This window comes from Ipomoea nil, unplaced genomic scaffold (assembly GCF_001879475.1).
Source record: "Ipomoea nil cultivar Tokyo-kokei standard unplaced genomic scaffold, Asagao_1.1 scaffold0869, whole genome shotgun sequence".
Classification (NCBI taxonomy): Eukaryota; Viridiplantae; Streptophyta; class Magnoliopsida; order Solanales; family Convolvulaceae; genus Ipomoea; species Ipomoea nil.
Window position 1 is genome coordinate 741,613 of NW_017617297.1, and position 16,963 is coordinate 758,575.

The 16,963-nt window shown below is 37.0% G+C and overlaps 3 protein-coding genes across 5 annotated transcripts; 2 read left to right on the top strand and 1 right to left on the bottom strand.

Moving 5' to 3' along the window:
- Positions 1-2,185: 2,185 nt before the first annotated feature.
- On the top strand, positions 2,186-16,873 carry LOC109178775 (arogenate dehydrogenase 2, chloroplastic-like). 2 transcript variants are annotated; one of them, XR_002053763.1, is made up of 3 exons: positions 2,187-3,582; positions 8,528-8,531; positions 15,829-15,840. XR_002053763.1 is itself a non-coding variant. In XM_019328331.1 (2 exons), exon 1 carries the CDS (start codon positions 2,308-2,310, stop codon positions 3,463-3,465), a length of 1,158 nt encoding a protein of 385 aa, XP_019183876.1. In that variant the 5' UTR covers positions 2,186-2,307; the 3' UTR covers positions 3,466-3,486; positions 16,864-16,873. The 2 variants fall into 2 exon arrangements, 1 of the variants encoding a protein (XP_019183876.1); XM_019328331.1 differs by lacking the exons at positions 8,528-8,531; positions 15,829-15,840 and adding an exon at positions 16,864-16,873 and having other exon boundaries at positions 2,186-3,486.
- Positions 10,739-13,134, bottom strand: LOC109178776 (protein SRG1). Of its 2 annotated transcripts, XM_019328332.1 has the most exons (5): positions 12,770-13,134; positions 12,437-12,684; positions 11,300-11,633; positions 10,924-11,202; positions 10,739-10,764 (listed from the first exon to the last, which is right to left on the bottom strand). In XM_019328332.1, exons 1-4 carry the CDS (start codon positions 13,001-13,003, stop codon positions 10,966-10,968), a joined length of 1,053 nt encoding a protein of 350 aa, XP_019183877.1. In that variant the 5' UTR covers positions 13,004-13,134; the 3' UTR covers positions 10,739-10,764; positions 10,924-10,965. The 2 variants fall into 2 exon arrangements, with proteins under 2 accessions (XP_019183877.1, XP_019183878.1); XM_019328333.1 differs by lacking the exon at positions 10,739-10,764 and having other exon boundaries at positions 10,923-11,202.
- On the top strand, positions 13,860-15,667 carry LOC109178774 (pentatricopeptide repeat-containing protein At5g66520-like). Its single transcript, XM_019328330.1, has one exon. The coding sequence runs from the start codon at positions 13,920-13,922 to the stop codon at positions 15,459-15,461; it is 1,542 nt and encodes a 513-aa protein (XP_019183875.1). The 5' UTR covers positions 13,860-13,919; the 3' UTR covers positions 15,462-15,667.
- Positions 16,874-16,963: the final 90 nt, after the last annotated feature.

Here is a 16,963-nt window from a genome sequence, read left to right on the forward strand (position 1 = left end):
AAAAATTATGGAATTTTCGATCACTTGAAAGTGATCTTAAATCAAATCGAAAGCAAAAAGTGGTTGAAAATAGCAACAAAGATTTTTCTGAATACCAAAAGTGGTCGGAACAAGGCTTTCAACTTGATTTAAGATCACTTTCAGGTGGTCGAAAATTTCATAATTTTCAGTGATTAAAGATGGCAAATTATTGTGTGGACCATGGTCCACACAATGTTATATGGACCATAACAAAAAGTACATTTTTAATATACTAAATGTACATTATTTTTGTACTGAATGTACATTATATAATATAATGCACACTTAGAACAAAAATAATGTACATCCCCTGAATATAATGTACATTATTTTTTTATTGAATGTACATTATTTTTGTACTGAATGTACATTATTTTACAATAGACAAAATATGGTCTACACAACTTGTGTGGACCATGGTCCATACAATAATGATTGATTAAAGATTATATGGGCCAATAACGTGGGAAAATAAAAATTTTACAGCGTATCTACCAACCCACCTTCTACTCTGGCGGGCCTTATCGCCACCACATCCCTATATTTTTCGTCTAACCTCCACGACGCCACCAACTTCCCGCTGCTTGCACACTACAACTTAGGGTGTGGCCTAGTGTCTAAGCAGCCGCCTAGACCGATTTTGACAATAGTGGTATTTATCAACACCTATTTTAATAATACACTACAATCATACGCCATATATAAGTATATAGTATACTTGATTATATCATATACTATTGTTCTGTATCAATAAAATTCCATATGACCAAAATTTAAAGTTAATAACTGATAGATGAAATTGACTCCAAGATAATTATAAAAGGGAAAAATGCTTAATGTAAAAATAAATGAAAGAAAAACTTAGGATATTTGGTAAAATTACTTTGGAGCTGAGTATAATAAGTATTTTGATGAATTATTTAGTTTGATAAATTATGTATTTGTTTAGTTAGGTATATATATTGAATATGAATTATGTACTTTGATGAATTAGATTAAATTTGATGAGTTATGTATACTTTGAATTGATTAATTAGGTATATATATTGAATATGAATTATGTAGTTTGATGAATTAGATTAAATTTGATGAGTTATGTATACTTTGATTTGATTAGTTAGGTATATATATTGAGTATGAATTATGTAGTTTGATGAATTAGATTAAATTTGATGAGTTATGTATACTTTGATTATACATTTGGAATTTTGATGATTTAAGTGCTTTTATTAAGAATTAGGTTCTTTGATTACAAATTAGGTATTTGATTAGTTAGATATATATATTGAACATGAATTATGTAGTTTGACGGATTAGATTGAATTTGATGATGAGTTAGGTATACTTTGAATTATGTAGTTAGATATAGTTCATGAAGATTTAAAATTTTACCATTTCTACATTTTTAGTAGTAATAAAAGGAAAAGATGATTTTACCCCTGTTATAAAAAGAACTTTTTCCCGGTTAAAAATGGATGGAGAAAGCACTGGAAAGACTAAAAGTGCTAAGAAAATGATAATGTGGACTACTTTTGTAAATTTTAAAAATAGTATATTAATGTTGTTAGTCGCACAATACTCGTGTGACCAAAATCGCAGAAATCTCTGAATTTCTTGTTAAGTAAATATAATTTTTAAAGAGACTAAGAGAGTAAAGATTGTTAAGTCCTAAGCATCGGCTCCCTAACCTAATATTCTCTCTGCAAGGGTTTTCCCTCATCCTCCATTGATCGGCTGCCGCGTTCGCTCGTTTTGCGGAGGCGGCGTCGCAGCGCCGGCCTCCCCTCGTTTCTTCCCCTACCGTCTCTCAATTGTCTGTCCTTCGGCCTCTCCTCCGTTGCCGGCACCTCTTCCTGCCTCTCTTCCACCGCCACCATCTCATCCGACCCCTCACAGACGTTTCTTCCTCCTTCACCACCGTCCCTGGCCATCTCCAACTCCAAATCCAAGCTTTTTTATCCTTTTTCAGACGGTTCAATAAATTATATATATATTCTTTTTCCCGTAGTCAACTAGAAATCGTGTACCTAGTACCAGACACTACGATGTCATCTACCAACCCACCCTCTACTCTGGCGGGCCCTACCGCCACCCCATCCCTATATGCTATATTTACCGTCTAACCTTGACGGCGCCACCAACTTCCCGTTCCTTGCACACCTTTCAACTTATATTTAAACCCTTCACACTTCTTCTCCTTCATTCGTCCCTCATTCTTCTTTAATCTCTTTCTTTATAGTAGAGGGAAAGAGATTATTGGTAAGATATATATATATACAGTCCGTCATGTCGAACGCTAATCTTCAGTTCAACCTTACCGCCGTCACCGCTACTTCCAAGTCCCGCTCCACCCTCTTCTCCTCCTCCGGCGACCACCTCAACCGTTTCTGTACTTGTCTTCCGAAACCCGTTTTGCGGCCACAGCGCCGCCGCTTAGGAATCCGGGCAACTGAGGGTTGGCAGCCGCCGCAGGAACGGAATAAGCTTCAGGTGGCGGCGTTGAACAACGTCCTCCATTATCCATCCAAGCTGAAAATCGCGGTGGTGGGGTTCGGAAACTTCGGGCAATTCCTCGCCAAGGCTTTCGTCCGTCAAGGCCACACCGTTCTAGCCCATTCCCGAACCGATTACTCTTCCGAAGCTCACTCCATCGGCGCCTCCTTCTTCTCCGACCCCCACGACCTCTGTGAGCAGCACCCGGACGTCATCCTCCTCTGCACTTCCATCATCTCCACCGAGCCGGTCCTCCGCTCCCTCCCCATCCAACGCCTCAAGAGAAACACCCTCTTCGTCGACGTATTATCGGTGAAAGAATTCCCCAAGAACATATTCCTCCAGCTCCTCCCTCCCCATTTCGATATCCTCTGCACCCACCCCATGTTCGGCCCGGAGAGCGGCAAAGACTCCTGGAACGGCCTCCCATTCGTGTTCGATAAAGTCCGGATAGGCAACGAGGGGTGGAGGGCGGAGAAATTCCTGGACATTTTCTCCACCGAAGGGTGCAGAATGGTGGAAATGAAGTGCTCGGAGCACGACCGGCACGCGGCGGGGTCGCAGTTCATCACCCACACCATGGGGAGGGTGCTGGAGAAGCTGCAGCTGGAGACGACGCCGATTAACACCAAAGGGTACGAGACGCTGTTGAATCTGGTGGAGAATACTGCTAGTGATAGCTTTGATTTGTACTATGGGCTCTTCATGTACAACAAGAACGCCATGGAGCAGCTGGAGAGGCTGGACTTGGCATTTGAGGCACTGAAGAATGAATTGTTTGGGCATTTGCATGACAAGTTGAGGAAGCAATTGTTCTTGATGAAGAGGGAGGGATCAATGGAGAGGCCCCCAAAGTTGTCGAAGTTACCACCAAACAAGGGAAAGGGATATGCTTTGCCACCACCTTCACCTCCTTCCAATTCAGAGATATTGCAGCCTCAAAACCATTAATCCAGCTAAATCACTAATCAAGTTGTTTATGCTTATCTATTGTATACGTGATTATATATATGGTGATATGGAGCGTGAATAATGTACAACTAGCTCCAAATTTATCAATTTATATAAGTTGAAACCTGTTGTATAATTTTTTTTTTGCCAAACACAACTAAACTTTGTTAATTACTTAATATAATGGACATCTTCTAGTAGAGTGACTATGGGTTTTTCTCCTTATCCAAACTGCATAAAAAGGGAAGTAGATCAGACACACCAACTATGCATGTCTTTAAAAAAAAATAACTGGTGTTTGGTAAATATAGTTGTTAGTTGATTGGGTTAGTGCATTTTAATTAATTAGTTGATACGTTAGCTGATTCTAGAAAAATATTTGGTAAATTAGCTGTTAGCTGATAGCTGATTACATGCAAAATAACTTTTTCAAAAAGTTGATCGAAAAAAGTTAATTTGAACAGCTTTTTGAATTTTAGTGTTTTGGAGCAATAAGCTGTTACAAAAAGCTAATTAATCAAACACTTATTGACTGTTTAACCAAGTCAAAAAGTTAATAGTGGTCAAATAAGTTAAAATTGACTGATAAGCTAACTATGTTACCAAACAGGGACATAGTATAATTCCATCCGAGAATCATAAAACTGAAAATCTTCTCATCATCATTGAATCTTTAGTTTAGATTCATTCAATAATACACACATATATTAATTAGTCTCTCTATATATTTGCTAAAGAGAGGAAGCTAGCCACATCCCTCTTTTAAAGCTCTTGAATAGCTCTCTAGCTAACAAGGTGTAGTGGAAATTCCCTTTATTACCCCATCAAACTTGAATTAAATGTATGGTTAACTGATAAGAAATGTATTTAAAATGTGACAATAATAAAATAGGCCTGAGTTTAGATCATAATAACACCAACCAACTAACTATTAGCATTATTTAATTTATAGACGATATTGCTCGGATTCTCTATCTGTATGCGATTTGAACAAACCTTCTTCAAGTGTTATATTCTAAGATATTCAAAAATAAGATTAAAGAAATAGTCGTCAAAACTCAAAAGGTTGGTATAGGTTGTACTAGTTGACAAATTGGATGGTAATCATTACTTGAAATTTTTAATAATACTTTCACTTCATTTTACATATTTAATTTGATTAACAAATTATTTAATTCAATCTCTTTTACCTTTCTGTATTGTTTTTCCAAGAAGATATAAAATATTTTACTCTCAAACTATATAACAATAAATAATAATTTTTTTTCCAAAATCCTTTTTAAGGATGCCAATTAAGTAATATAATATTATCTAAGATTTTACAACAAAATAAAGGATTACCCATGAGAGTGGAAGGCTAGTCACTTACTCACCCTAACCAAGCTGATTCTCTCTCTTTTTCTTTTCTAACCTAAATAATACATTTTAATTTAGAAGTATTATCATATTTTCTATCAAAAGTATTAGTATTATTACACTTTTTTTTTATAAGTAATAATTAATTTTTCTATGATTAGTATTACATTTTTTTTTTCTTTTCTCATAAGTATTACATTTTTTCTCAAAAACATCATATTTTTTTCTTCATAAGTATTGAATAGTTTATCTTTAATTAGTATTACATTTCTATTTAGACCCAACTTGTCTCACAGGAAAAGATTAGTGAAATAGCTTAACCACTCACCCATATAACAATAAATAATAATTAAAAAAAGGTTTTTCTCTAAACGTACGTACTCAACCCGTCTCACAAAAAATATTTATGAAACAGTACTCAGGCACTCATATAACAATAATTAATAAATTTTTGCAGCCAAATAAATGATCATTAATGTCAAACCTATAACTATACCGTCTAGCTCTACCTCTACGACAGCATAACATTTCAAGAATTAGCAAACTTGTTTATAGGTGACGATGGCGACAGCAGCAGCTAGCTGTGTGAACAAGGAAACTTACGTGCATATGTAAAGTGCGAACGTGTTTGGTGGAGAGAATTGAAGCAGCTAGCTAGCTTGTATTTTATATATATAGTCCAATGGTTGGTGGATAGGATGAGTTGATTTGAATGTATTACACGACCTTTGATTGACCCATTCTCTTGGACTCTTGTAGGATTTTGCCTTCTGGTGCAAGGGCAAAGTGGACAACTGGTGTAGGCTATTTGTACATAAAAAACACTTTGGTACACTTCTACAAAAACTTTCTTTCACTACTACAAGAAAAATGCACATAGACAATACTCAATAGACAACGGTTTTTCTATAGTTTGATATTTAACAACACTGGTTTCAATAACACTCAATAGACAACGGTTCAAAAACCGTTGTCTTTTTTAGAAAAGACAACGGTTAAAAACTGTTGTCTATGTGCGTGACTTTTAACAACACTCAATAGACAAGAACCGTTGTCTTTTCAAGAAAAGAAAACGGTTAAAAATCGTTGTCTATGTGCGTGGCTTTTAAAAACACCAGTTTCAACAACACTCAATAGACAACGGTTCAAAAACCGTTGTCTATGCCTGGGACTTACAACAACACTGGCTTCAACAACCAAAATTTTATCCCTACGACAACGGTGAAAAACCGTTGTTTATGTGCATTTTTCTTATAGTGTTCGGTTAAAATAGATGCTTCTAGGTTTTGAATGCATGTCACGGTAAGTAATACTATGGGGTGTTTGGTAAATAGCTGTTAGTTAATTGAGTTAGTGAGTTTGACTAATTGATAGCATTAGTTGATTGTAGAAAAATATTTGGTAAATTAACTGTTAGCTAATAGTTGGAGAAAATTTCAATTTTGGTCCACTGACTATTGGGGTTGTGTTAATTGCAACACTTGACTTTCAAAAATATTAATTTCGTACCTTGACTATGCAATTTCTATCAATTTTGGTCACTCCGGCCAAATTGCCGGCCAAATCTCACCGGAAAATTTTAATAGGTCAAATAATGAGGGTTTTTTAGTCATTTTACATTTTTTCTTTCTTCCCCGGCAGCAACTCCATTTCCGGCGACTTCTTCTTGAATCTATTCGGCGGCATCAGTTGCTCCAATTTGGCCAGAGAGGGAACTCTTGCTCCAACTTCCCATTCTCAACGAGAACCTTGGACAGAGGAACTAAAGCAAAGCCAAGCAATTGATCTTCCAAATAATTCTTCACTCTGCTCATCATCCATATCTCGCACTTGAGAGAACATTCAGTGGTACGGACATTCAGCTGAAGATTGTCATTGAAAACTGGATTTTGCCCACCACCATTAATAATTTTTGTGGGGAGTGCACTTTCGGGATCACTCGTTAGGCAAAGCTTAGCATAAACATCTTGCTTGTGATATATGCAGATTTAAGAAGTCAATCTTCTGCTTCTCAGGTTGAGTTAAAAAAGTGGATTCCTTGTATGGTGACACAACAGATTGAGGTGAATCCATGAAAACACACTTGACCTGGGAAATGGGAAATAGAAGATAAACAAAGAACTCCCATCCAAGTTGGAGCAACTGATGCCGCCGAATAGATTCAAGAAGAAGTCGCCGGAAATGGAGTTGCTCGCCGGGGAAGAAAGGAAAAATGTAAAATGACCAAAAAACCCTCATTATTTGACCTATTAAAATTTTCCGGTGAGATTTGGCCGGAGTGACCAAAATTGATAGAAATTGCATAGTCAAGGTACGAAATTAACATTTTTGAAAGTCAAGTGTTGCAATTAACACAACCCCAACAGTCAGTGGACCAAAATTGAAATTTTCTCCTAATAGTTGATTACATGCAAAATTACTTTTTCAAAAAGCTGCTCAAATAGCTTTTTAAATTTTAACATTTTAGAGTAATAAGTTGTTTCAAAAGCTAATTAATCAAACACTCATATTGATTATTTAACCAAGTCAAATAGTTAATAGTGGTTAAATAAGCCAAAATTAACTGATAAGCTAACTATATTTGATAGTTCCTCATTCTAACTATTAAAGCTTTACTAGCCGTCGCAATATGTAAAGTTCAAATCCCACCAAATTTTTTTTTAAAAGAAGGTATAATATAAATTTCACTTTGTTGTATGCACTAACTTAGTGTACAAACATTTAATGTCTTAAAACAAGTTAAGGTATATTTATTTTACGGTTTATCTCCTCCACTCGCCTTTAGGCAAAAACAACTAAAAACTCAAGTTTAGAATTCAATAGGATTCATAAGAGGTGATGCGAAGAAGAGAAAACGTGGCTCTGAATTAGTCGTAAATGATTAATTATTGGAGTGATATGAAAGAGACATCATTTGACTGTGAGATTTTGAGCAATGACTTTTGGCCCTGTTATGGGGAGTTGGCTAACATTTGTATTGTATTTGAGTTGTTGAGTTTCATTGTCAATCTGTATCTGGACATCTTTTGATTCTCAAAAGATTTTAGTTTGTGCATTTTGCTGGTCAATTATTTGAAAAATTTTCAGCTTCTGATGTAAATAATTTGGTCAGAGTTACATATTAATCTTTCTTTAGATTTGAAATTTTATGATATTAACCTCAACTCATCTAAAGTGTATGATTATTAATTATAGTTTACACGTATGATTTTTAAAATATATATAAATCATCAATAGAATTAAATTATATTTCTGAGTCTAGTTACGAATTAGTGAATTACCAATTATACTTAATTGAGGTTGGTGAAACTTCATGAGCTTTCTCAAGTTGGATACATATTTGGGTTTGAGTAGTTAAGAATGATGGTGGAAATACTACAAATATAATTATCTAATTTTAAAATCTAATACTTTTTTTTTTTCCGAAAGTCAAACCAACAAATATCATTAGTTGGAAACAAAAAATAAAAATCACAAATACATAAATGAGGAGACGACCTCTAAGACATTGTACTAGCTTGAGGAAACGTAACCAAACATGAGTTACATGGTTCAATTCATTGACTTTTTAACATGACAAAATGTAACGTTAATAAAAAAGATACAATAAATTGAGATAAGCAATATGTGGAACAATAAAGGGAGGAGCAATAATTTTTTATTTTTGAAGGTTGGAGAAATATTCTTAATTGGATCATAAATTGAGATAAGTAATATGTGCGACAATGAAGGGAAAAAAAAATTCCAAATCAGGCTATAATTATAAAAAAAAAAAAAAAAAAAAAAGGAGAAACCCGACAAACTAATGGCCCGCTTGGTTCACGGAATAGGTTGGGAATGGCATAGCATTCCCAGTAATAGGCCTATTCCTTTCTTTGGTAACCTTTTCTATTACCCTGAATAATATTCTTTGTAATAGCCTATTACCTCAAATAAGGTAATAACTATTACTAGGGCCCCCCTGGTATTAGCCTATTACTGAACGCTCGGGAATAGATTTTAGAATCTATTTTCATTTTTACCCCTTTCTTTAACCTAATTTTTTTTTATCTTATATATAAATTTATCCTATTTCACCACCGTCGCTGCCACCACTATCACCACCATCGCCGTCGCCGCCACCACCACCACCACCATCGCCACAACCGTCGCCGCCCCCACCACCACCGCCGCCCCCACCACTGCTACCGCCACCACCACCACTACCACCCCAGCACCACCACGCCACCACCATCGCCATCACCGCCACCAGAACCACCACTGCCACCGCCACCATCACCACCACCGCCACCACCATCGCCGTCGCCACCACCACCACCACCAGAACCAACACCCAACAGCACCACCACCACCACCCCCACCACCGCCGCCACAACCGTCGCTGGCCCTACCACCACTACCACAACCGTCACCGTCACCACCACCACCGTCGCCCCCACCATTGCCACCACCACCACCACCGCCACCATCACATATTTTTATAAGGGTATTTATGTCTTTTAAAACGTATTTCATTTCTATTCCTTAAATCAACCAAACACTTTAATATAATTCCTAAAGTCTATTCCTTCTGCGAACCAAATAATAGAATACAATTCTTATTCTATTCCTTGCATATTCCATTCCTTATGGAATAGCATTCCTATTACCTCAAAATTCATTCCGTGAACCAAACGTGCTGTAAGAGTAACTACTAGAGACATAACGGTTACAAGGGAATCCCACTAAATCTTCCTCAAGGATCAGTAGAACTTCATTAGCCCTTTGAGAATTGTCCAACTTTTCGTCTCATCACTACTCTTAGCTTGAACTAACTAAAACCACAAATCCTCCTCTTCATATACCCTCCGAGTCTCTCAGAGCCCAAATTGAGATAAGTAACACAATGAAGAAATTACAAATAGATAAAGTTTCTCCCTAAAACCAAAAAGGATCGAAGGGAGCATAGTTATATGACCAATCAAGTTAAAATAGTATATTTAAAAAAAAAAAAAAAAAAAAGAGTGAACTATTCCATTTGCATAGATATAGTCCAACCAAAGTTTCTTATTGACCAATTTTATATATCAGGGACTAGGGTTCACCATGCACATTGCGGACCATGTCTAAACTATATACATGCAATTAATTTATTATATATGTACCTTCAGTTAACAATTACATACATATTGCAATTAACATATTATGTACTTTCAATTTATTCACATGCACATAATATGTTAATTAAAAAAAAAACATAATATTTTACTGCAGGTATATAATTTGGACCAAGATCTACCATGCACATGATAAACTTTGGTCCATGATATAATTTGCGCCTGAAGATGGCAAATTGTATCGTGCACCGCGGTGCATAATCGATTATGCACCGCGCATCAAAACGACGCCGTTTTATTTAATAAAAAGAAACAGAATCTGTTTCGCGTCGTTCCGCAAAAAATAACTCTGTTTTTTAGTTTCATTTTGTATACACTGCAGTTTCAGTTTAACACAACTACAGTTTCATTTCGATATAACTACAATTTCATTCAATATTTATACACTCAAATATGTGAAAATGTTATTTAATTTTATTTTATATACACTATAGTTTCATTAAAACACAACTACATGATCATTTCGATATAATTACAGCTTCATTGTATAATATACACTCAAATATGTGAAATGTTATTCAGTTTCATTTTATATATACTGCAGTTTCATTTCACCACAACTACAATATCATTTTGATATAACTACAGTTTCATTTGATAATATAAAAATAATACGTGAAGCAGTGTCGGTTTAGATACACTGTAGTGTCACTCCGTTAACACTAACAACGCGCCATTTCTTTACTTAAAGAAACGGCACCGTTTTAATGCGCGGTGCATAATCAATTATGCACTACGGTCCACGATATAATGACTGTCTAAAGATGGTTTGGGCTAACAACCGGAACCAAAAGGTCAAATTGGGCTCAATTGTAACCATTATGCCTTTAGAAAATGGGCCACCTTATCTTTTGCGTTAACACACTCCTTCAGCACACAAAATGTGAAGGGAAACATAGTAAAGGGTACATTAAAAAAAAAAAAGAAAAAAAAAAAAGAGCATGACCAAGGAAAATGATGATTGGCAGTTCAAAATTGAAACAAGAAATCAAATCCTTACAACATCTAATGGTCTCTTTCCCTGCTGGTAATTCTGAAAAAACAGCCCAACAAAATTCCTGATATTCCTGTATAATCTTGGCCTTTCTTCAGTGATCAGCTTCTCCACTGGTCCAATCTCACTATTTGAATCTGGCATAAAAAACACAGCCAAACTGTTCCTTTCCCTCTCCGTGTTTGTCACCACCCTATGCACAGGACTCTTGAACACCCCATTAGTCATTATCTGTAAAAAAAACATCATCAATGTTCACAATGCTTATGTTACAGTTAGAAGTTTAGAACTACCTTAATTGTGATCTATAACGACACTGAAAGACTACCTCGGCTTGATCTCCAACATTGACAACAATGGCATATGGAACTATGGGGACTCGGAACCACTGACCGTCTTTCAGGACCTGAAGCCCTTCGACATCTTTGTCCTGCAACAGGAAAGTGAAGACCGTGCCATCCGCGTGTGGCTTCACACCGAGAACAAGATCAGGGCTCGGGCATGGGGGATAGAAGTTGAACCTTGCTACCTTGGATGCTCGATCTCGATCTCCAAACTGGTTTACAAAGCTGTTCTCCTCCAGGTTCAGTGACAATGCCATGGCCTTAAGTAGGAGTTCATTCAAGGCAGTCAGCTTCTTAACATATTCTTCCAGAACTTCCCTGCCAAGTAAAATAGGAACTTCTGATCCATATTTTATTAGGATGGGGTGGGATAAGGAGAGGATAACTTAAGTCTTAAACTACTCCCACACTAGAAGAGTAATTCAGGGTATTTTATGGTATCCCAAGAAGTGCTAAAAACAACTTGATATCTTGTCTCATACCAGGATTAAGCGCTTACCACTGTGCTAAAAACAATAGCCCGTAGCGAAGGCGTAATTTTATTTCTGACATTACATTTTCAAGAGGAAGACGGCCTTTCACCGGTCTCCGCCCAGCAATCCTCTAGCCCCCAATTGATGGACTTGGCCTTTCACCGGTCTCCGCCCAACAATCCTCCGACCACCAATTGATGGACATGACATTTTACTGGTCTCCGCCCAACACATATAATATATAAACATAAATGTGCAATCCAATTATTAGCTTACGCTTTTAATTGAGTTGAAACACATGCTCTAATTTGATAACCAAGCCAACCCATGCTATCCCAAGAAGTGCTAAAAACAACATGATACGGATCGCTATTGTTTTTGGCATAATGATAAGCGTTTAATCCTGGTATGAGACAGGATATCATGTTGTTTTTAGCACTTCTTGGGATACCATAAAATATCTTGAATTCCTCTGGCCACCAATTGATAGACTTGGCATTTTATTGACCTTTGCCCACCACATATAATATATAAACATAAATGTGCAATTCAATTATCAGCTTACGCTTTTAATTGAGATGAAACACATGCTCCAATTTGATAACAAAGCCAACCCCTGCTAAAGCTAAGAATGGAATGAAAACAAACCTAAAATTTTCAGGATTTGCAGGCCAGAGATTGTACTTTATTTGCTCTTGAGGGCTCACAGTAAGATACAATCTATCAGTCCAATCAAGAATTTGATGTTCTGAAAGAATTGAATCATTCCCATACCCCTCAGTATCATCAACAGTTCTCCCATACTTCTGCTTCTCCTCCATTGGAAGAGCAAAGAAGCTTTTGCCAATTTCGCCAACTTTGTCAAGGAAATCATCTGAAATCCCATGGTTTATCGCCTGAATAATGTTAAACAATCCTCATAAGCAGATAAGAAAACCAAGACTCCAAAGAGCCAAATAATGGGCATGTGTATAATTCAACCTGAAAGCAGCCGCAAGAACTGAGAGTTGATCTGAGTTTGGTGAGCTCCTTTTCCATGGCCGGCGAGGACGTCGAAGATGAGAGAAGGCTAAGATCAATAGAAGCAAGATCCAGTGGAGGGCAAGAGGGTTGAATATGAGCATCTTTGGTGTGAATATAGTTTTCTGGGACTTGCTTGCAGGCTTCTGCAGCTAGTTGTTGAACTGGCTTGGTAGGAGGCAAAGATTCAGCCATGCTTCCCAAACTATTGAAATATAGACTAGAATTTAATGAAACCAATTACTAGAGTAGTAAGCAAAGCAGATAAATTGGGGCCGGAGAAGTATATGAAAGTTGTATGATGTTAGAGATTCAAGGATTGCTTATTATTTTATGGATTTTTTCTAGATAACCACAACCTGAATTTATTTATTTAGTTTTTATCATGGGGAAAACTCAAAGGTTGAATTTGAATAACTATTTTTGCATCCAGATTTTCTGCTTTCTCTTTGATTTTTTTACCATCGATTTAAAATGGTAACATACCCCTTTGTACTATTTTATGTGTCTTACTTTTCTTTTTAGTCTATTCTAAAATAGTGTCATTTTTTTAAAATTGAACATAACTATCACTCTATATTTTTCAATTTACCCTTTTGACTTTTCAAATTTATAGAGGTAAGTACAATTGTACTTTGTACAAATAACCCCTATTTTTGAGAGGCAAAAGTAGAAAGTTAATACCATTTGTTACATTGTATTAAAAATTGTGTAAAAAACAAATGAGACAATCAATTAGAGACGGAGGGAGTATGTTATAACACTACATAGTAGTGACTATTTTATTTGTCTAAAAATTAAATTCAACTAACTTGATTGGTGTAGGTCGCTCTCATTTATTAACAGAAGTCAGGATTTCAAATTCCCATCTCGTAGGGAGAAACCAATCTGACCAGTACTATGTCCCTTAATTGGATCGAGTGATCGACCCAGTGTGAACGATACATAAATGTATCTACTACAGTTAGGATCTGGTCAAAACACCTCGGGTCTAACAGAAAAAGATAAAATTCACCATATATTCAATTAGTTAAGTGATGCAGTCATTACATCAAACACTTTCTGGAGGCAGGGAAGTGAGGCAACTGACCGCGCCCGCGCGCGCATTCGAATGATTCAAAATCCCTTTATCACTGCTACCCAAATCGATTCTACTCTATCCCTCTTCATGCAAAAATGCAAAACCCTAAGCCACCTCAAACAAATCCATGCCCATCTCCTCAAACTCTATCTCCCCGAGAGCCCTTCCTCCATCGCCCCGCTTCTATCCTTTGCCGTCTCCTCCAAGAACCCAGCTTTCTTCTCGTATGCGCGCGCCATTTTTCAGAATCTTCAATTCCGAAGCACGTTCATGTACAATACCATGATCAGAGGATACGTGCAATCGCATTTGCCGGTGCCCGCAATTCTTTGTTACAAAGAAATGCTCAGTTATAAGCTTATTGTGAATAATTATACGTTTACACCCCTGATCAAGGCCTGTTCTATGGTCTTGGATGATTCTAAGGAAATGGGTTTTTCGGTACATGCCCATATATTTAAACTTGGGTTTCAGCAAGATCGTTTTATTGCCAGTGCGTTGATTGAGTTTTACTCGTTGGCTCTTGATATGAGGAAGGCCGGTATGCTGTTCGATGAAATTCCTGAGAGAGATGTGGTGATGTGGACGACCATGATTGATGGGTATGGGAAAACTGGGGAGGTGAATAAAGCCAGAGCACTGTTTGAGGAAATGCCTGACAGAAATGTGATTTCTTGGAGCACAATACTGGCGGCTTATTCCCGGGTTAGTGATTTCAAGGAAGTTATGGTGTTATATAGGCAAATGGAAGAGGTTGGTATGAGGCCTAACGAGTCGGTGCTTGTGACTGCGGTCACAGCTTGTGCTCATCTCGGCTCACTAGAGCAAGGCTTATGGATTCACTCGTTGGCCAAGCGGTATGGATATGATTCGAACCTCATTTTAGCCACTGCATTAGTGGATATGTACTCAAAGTGTGGTAGAATGGACTTTGCTTTATCTGTTTTCGAGGGGATTTCCTGTAAAGATACTGGATCATGGAATGCTATTCTATCAGGATTTGCAATGAATGGAGATGCAGTGAAATCCCTTCATATGTTTGATAAAATGATGTCAACCGGGGCACGGCCAAATGAGACCACATTCACCTCCCTTCTCTCTGCCTGCACTCATGCAAAGTTAATAGACGATGGCCTTCTGTTATTTGATAAGATGAGTAGTGTTTATGGAGTGAAACCAAGATTTGAGCATCACGCATGCGTGGTAGACCTCCTAGCAAGAGCTGGTAACTTAGAGGAAGCCGAGAAATTCATTGATGAGAAGATGGGTGGAATAGAAAAATGCGATCCCAATGTTTGGGGCGCATTGCTGAGCGCGTGCAGGGTATATGGCAATGTTGAAATTGGGAACAGGTTATGGAGAAAACTTTGTAATACAAGGGCAGCTAACTATGGGACTCATATGCTTTCATACATAATGTACAAGGAAGCTGGGTGGGATGCAGAAGCTAAAAGTGTGAGACAATTGTTAGAAGATGCAGGAATGAAGAAGAAACCAGGATGCAGTTCCATAGAGGTTAATGGGTGTTGGGTAGAGGCCGGCAAAAGTTCAAGTCCAACATTAGGTGTCTAGGGGATCCTTAGGCGGATGCCAGAATGGTCAAGTCTAGCACTATGCCTTTAAAAAATGTGGCGGTATAAGAAGACAATAAAGTTACGCCTTCACTAGAGTCAGGTGCAATGCTAGGGAAACGTGCAGCATTCTTGAATCTCTAGCAATGTAATGTATCTCAATAAAGAAATTTCAGAATTTATGTTTACTCTTTGGTGTATTTATTATAGGGAAAAGTGTCAAATTGGCCTCCTAAGTCGACGGGATAGTGCAATTGGGTTCCCTAACTAAAAAAGTTCCATTAAGATCTCCTAAACCTGTAAAATTGTTCGATATCTCAGTAAAGAAACTTCAGAATTTATGTTACTCTTTGGTGTATTTATTATAGGTAAAAATGTCACATTAGCCCCCTAAAGTCGACGGGATAGTGCAATTGAGTCCCCTAACTAATAAAAGCTTCCAATTTAAGGGGAGTCGTTGACCTCGTGGGTCCCCTAACTAATAAAAGCTTCCAATTTAAGGGGAGTCGTTGACCTCGTTGGTCCCCTAACTAATAAAAGCTTCCAATTTAAGGGGAGTCATTGACCTCATGGCCTAGTTCGTCAACCTCCAATACCCCCCCGCCACAGCAAAGCTCTATGGTAAAGGAGGCGAAGTAGCACATCCCATAGTCTTTTTTTTCTCACACCTTCTGAGGGGATCAAACCCACGACCACGTGGTTAAAAGCCACGCGCTCTACCACTGAGCTAAGACGGCTTGACCTTTGATTTTGAATATTATAACTTTGTAATCAAAATAAATATTATACTAGGTTAGTCGTTGACCTGCAATCCCCTCCAACGAGTCTTGTCTTCTCTAAGACGTGGCCTAGTTCGTTAACCCCTCCAATACCCCCCTGCAAAGCTCTATGGTAGAGGAGGCAAAGTAGCACATTCTATTGTTTTTTTTCTCACACCGTCTGTGGGGATCAAACCCACGACCACGTGGTTAAAAGTCACGCGCTCTACCACTGAGCTAAGACAACTTGACCTTTGATTTTGAATATTATAACTTTGTAATCAAAACAAATATTATACTAGGTTAGTCGTCGGATTGTTTAAATTTTATGTGTTGTCTTGTTAAAAATATTTAGAAATTATAAGTGAAAGCAAGATTTAAGACTATTTTTATACTACAAATCCACAATTCAATTCATTACTATTTTATCATCATTCTAACAATTTTAAACTCACCCTCAAAAAGTTGCCAAAGTAATTGAAAGATTGCAAAAATTGTTGCAATCTTTCAACTATTGTCTAAAATAAATAAGATATCTAGTATGGGTCATGTTGCAATCTTTAAACTTATATAGATAACATTAATCTTATAACAATTAATATATTAAAATGTTAAGAGATATGAACTTTTTGATGGTTGATTGATTGCAATTTGCAAATGAGGATTATTTACAAAAGAGCATAAAATACTTGTTGGTAGAGTAAATTTAGTCATTCATCAATTAACTGTATTATATTTATTCTTA

Excerpts from the sequence above, each read along its gene's own strand:
- LOC109178774 (XM_019328330.1), top strand. The coding sequence starts at position 13,920 with ATGATTCAAAATCCCTTTATCACTGCTACCCAAATCGATTCTACTCTA.
- LOC109178775 (XM_019328331.1), top strand. The coding sequence starts at position 2,308 with ATGTCGAACGCTAATCTTCAGTTCAACCTTACCGCCGTCACCGCTACT.
- LOC109178776 (XM_019328332.1), bottom strand. The coding sequence starts at position 13,003 with ATGGCTGAATCTTTGCCTCCTACCAAGCCAGTTCAACAACTAGCTGCA. Across the intron at positions 11,634-12,436 it reads GCAAATCCTGAAAATTTTAG|GGAAGTTCTGGAAGAATATG; the intron begins GTTTGTTTTCAT and ends TTTACTTGGCAG. Across the intron at positions 11,203-11,299 it reads ATGTTGGAGATCAAGCCGAG|ATAATGACTAATGGGGTGTT; the intron begins GTAGTCTTTCAG and ends TTTTTTTTACAG.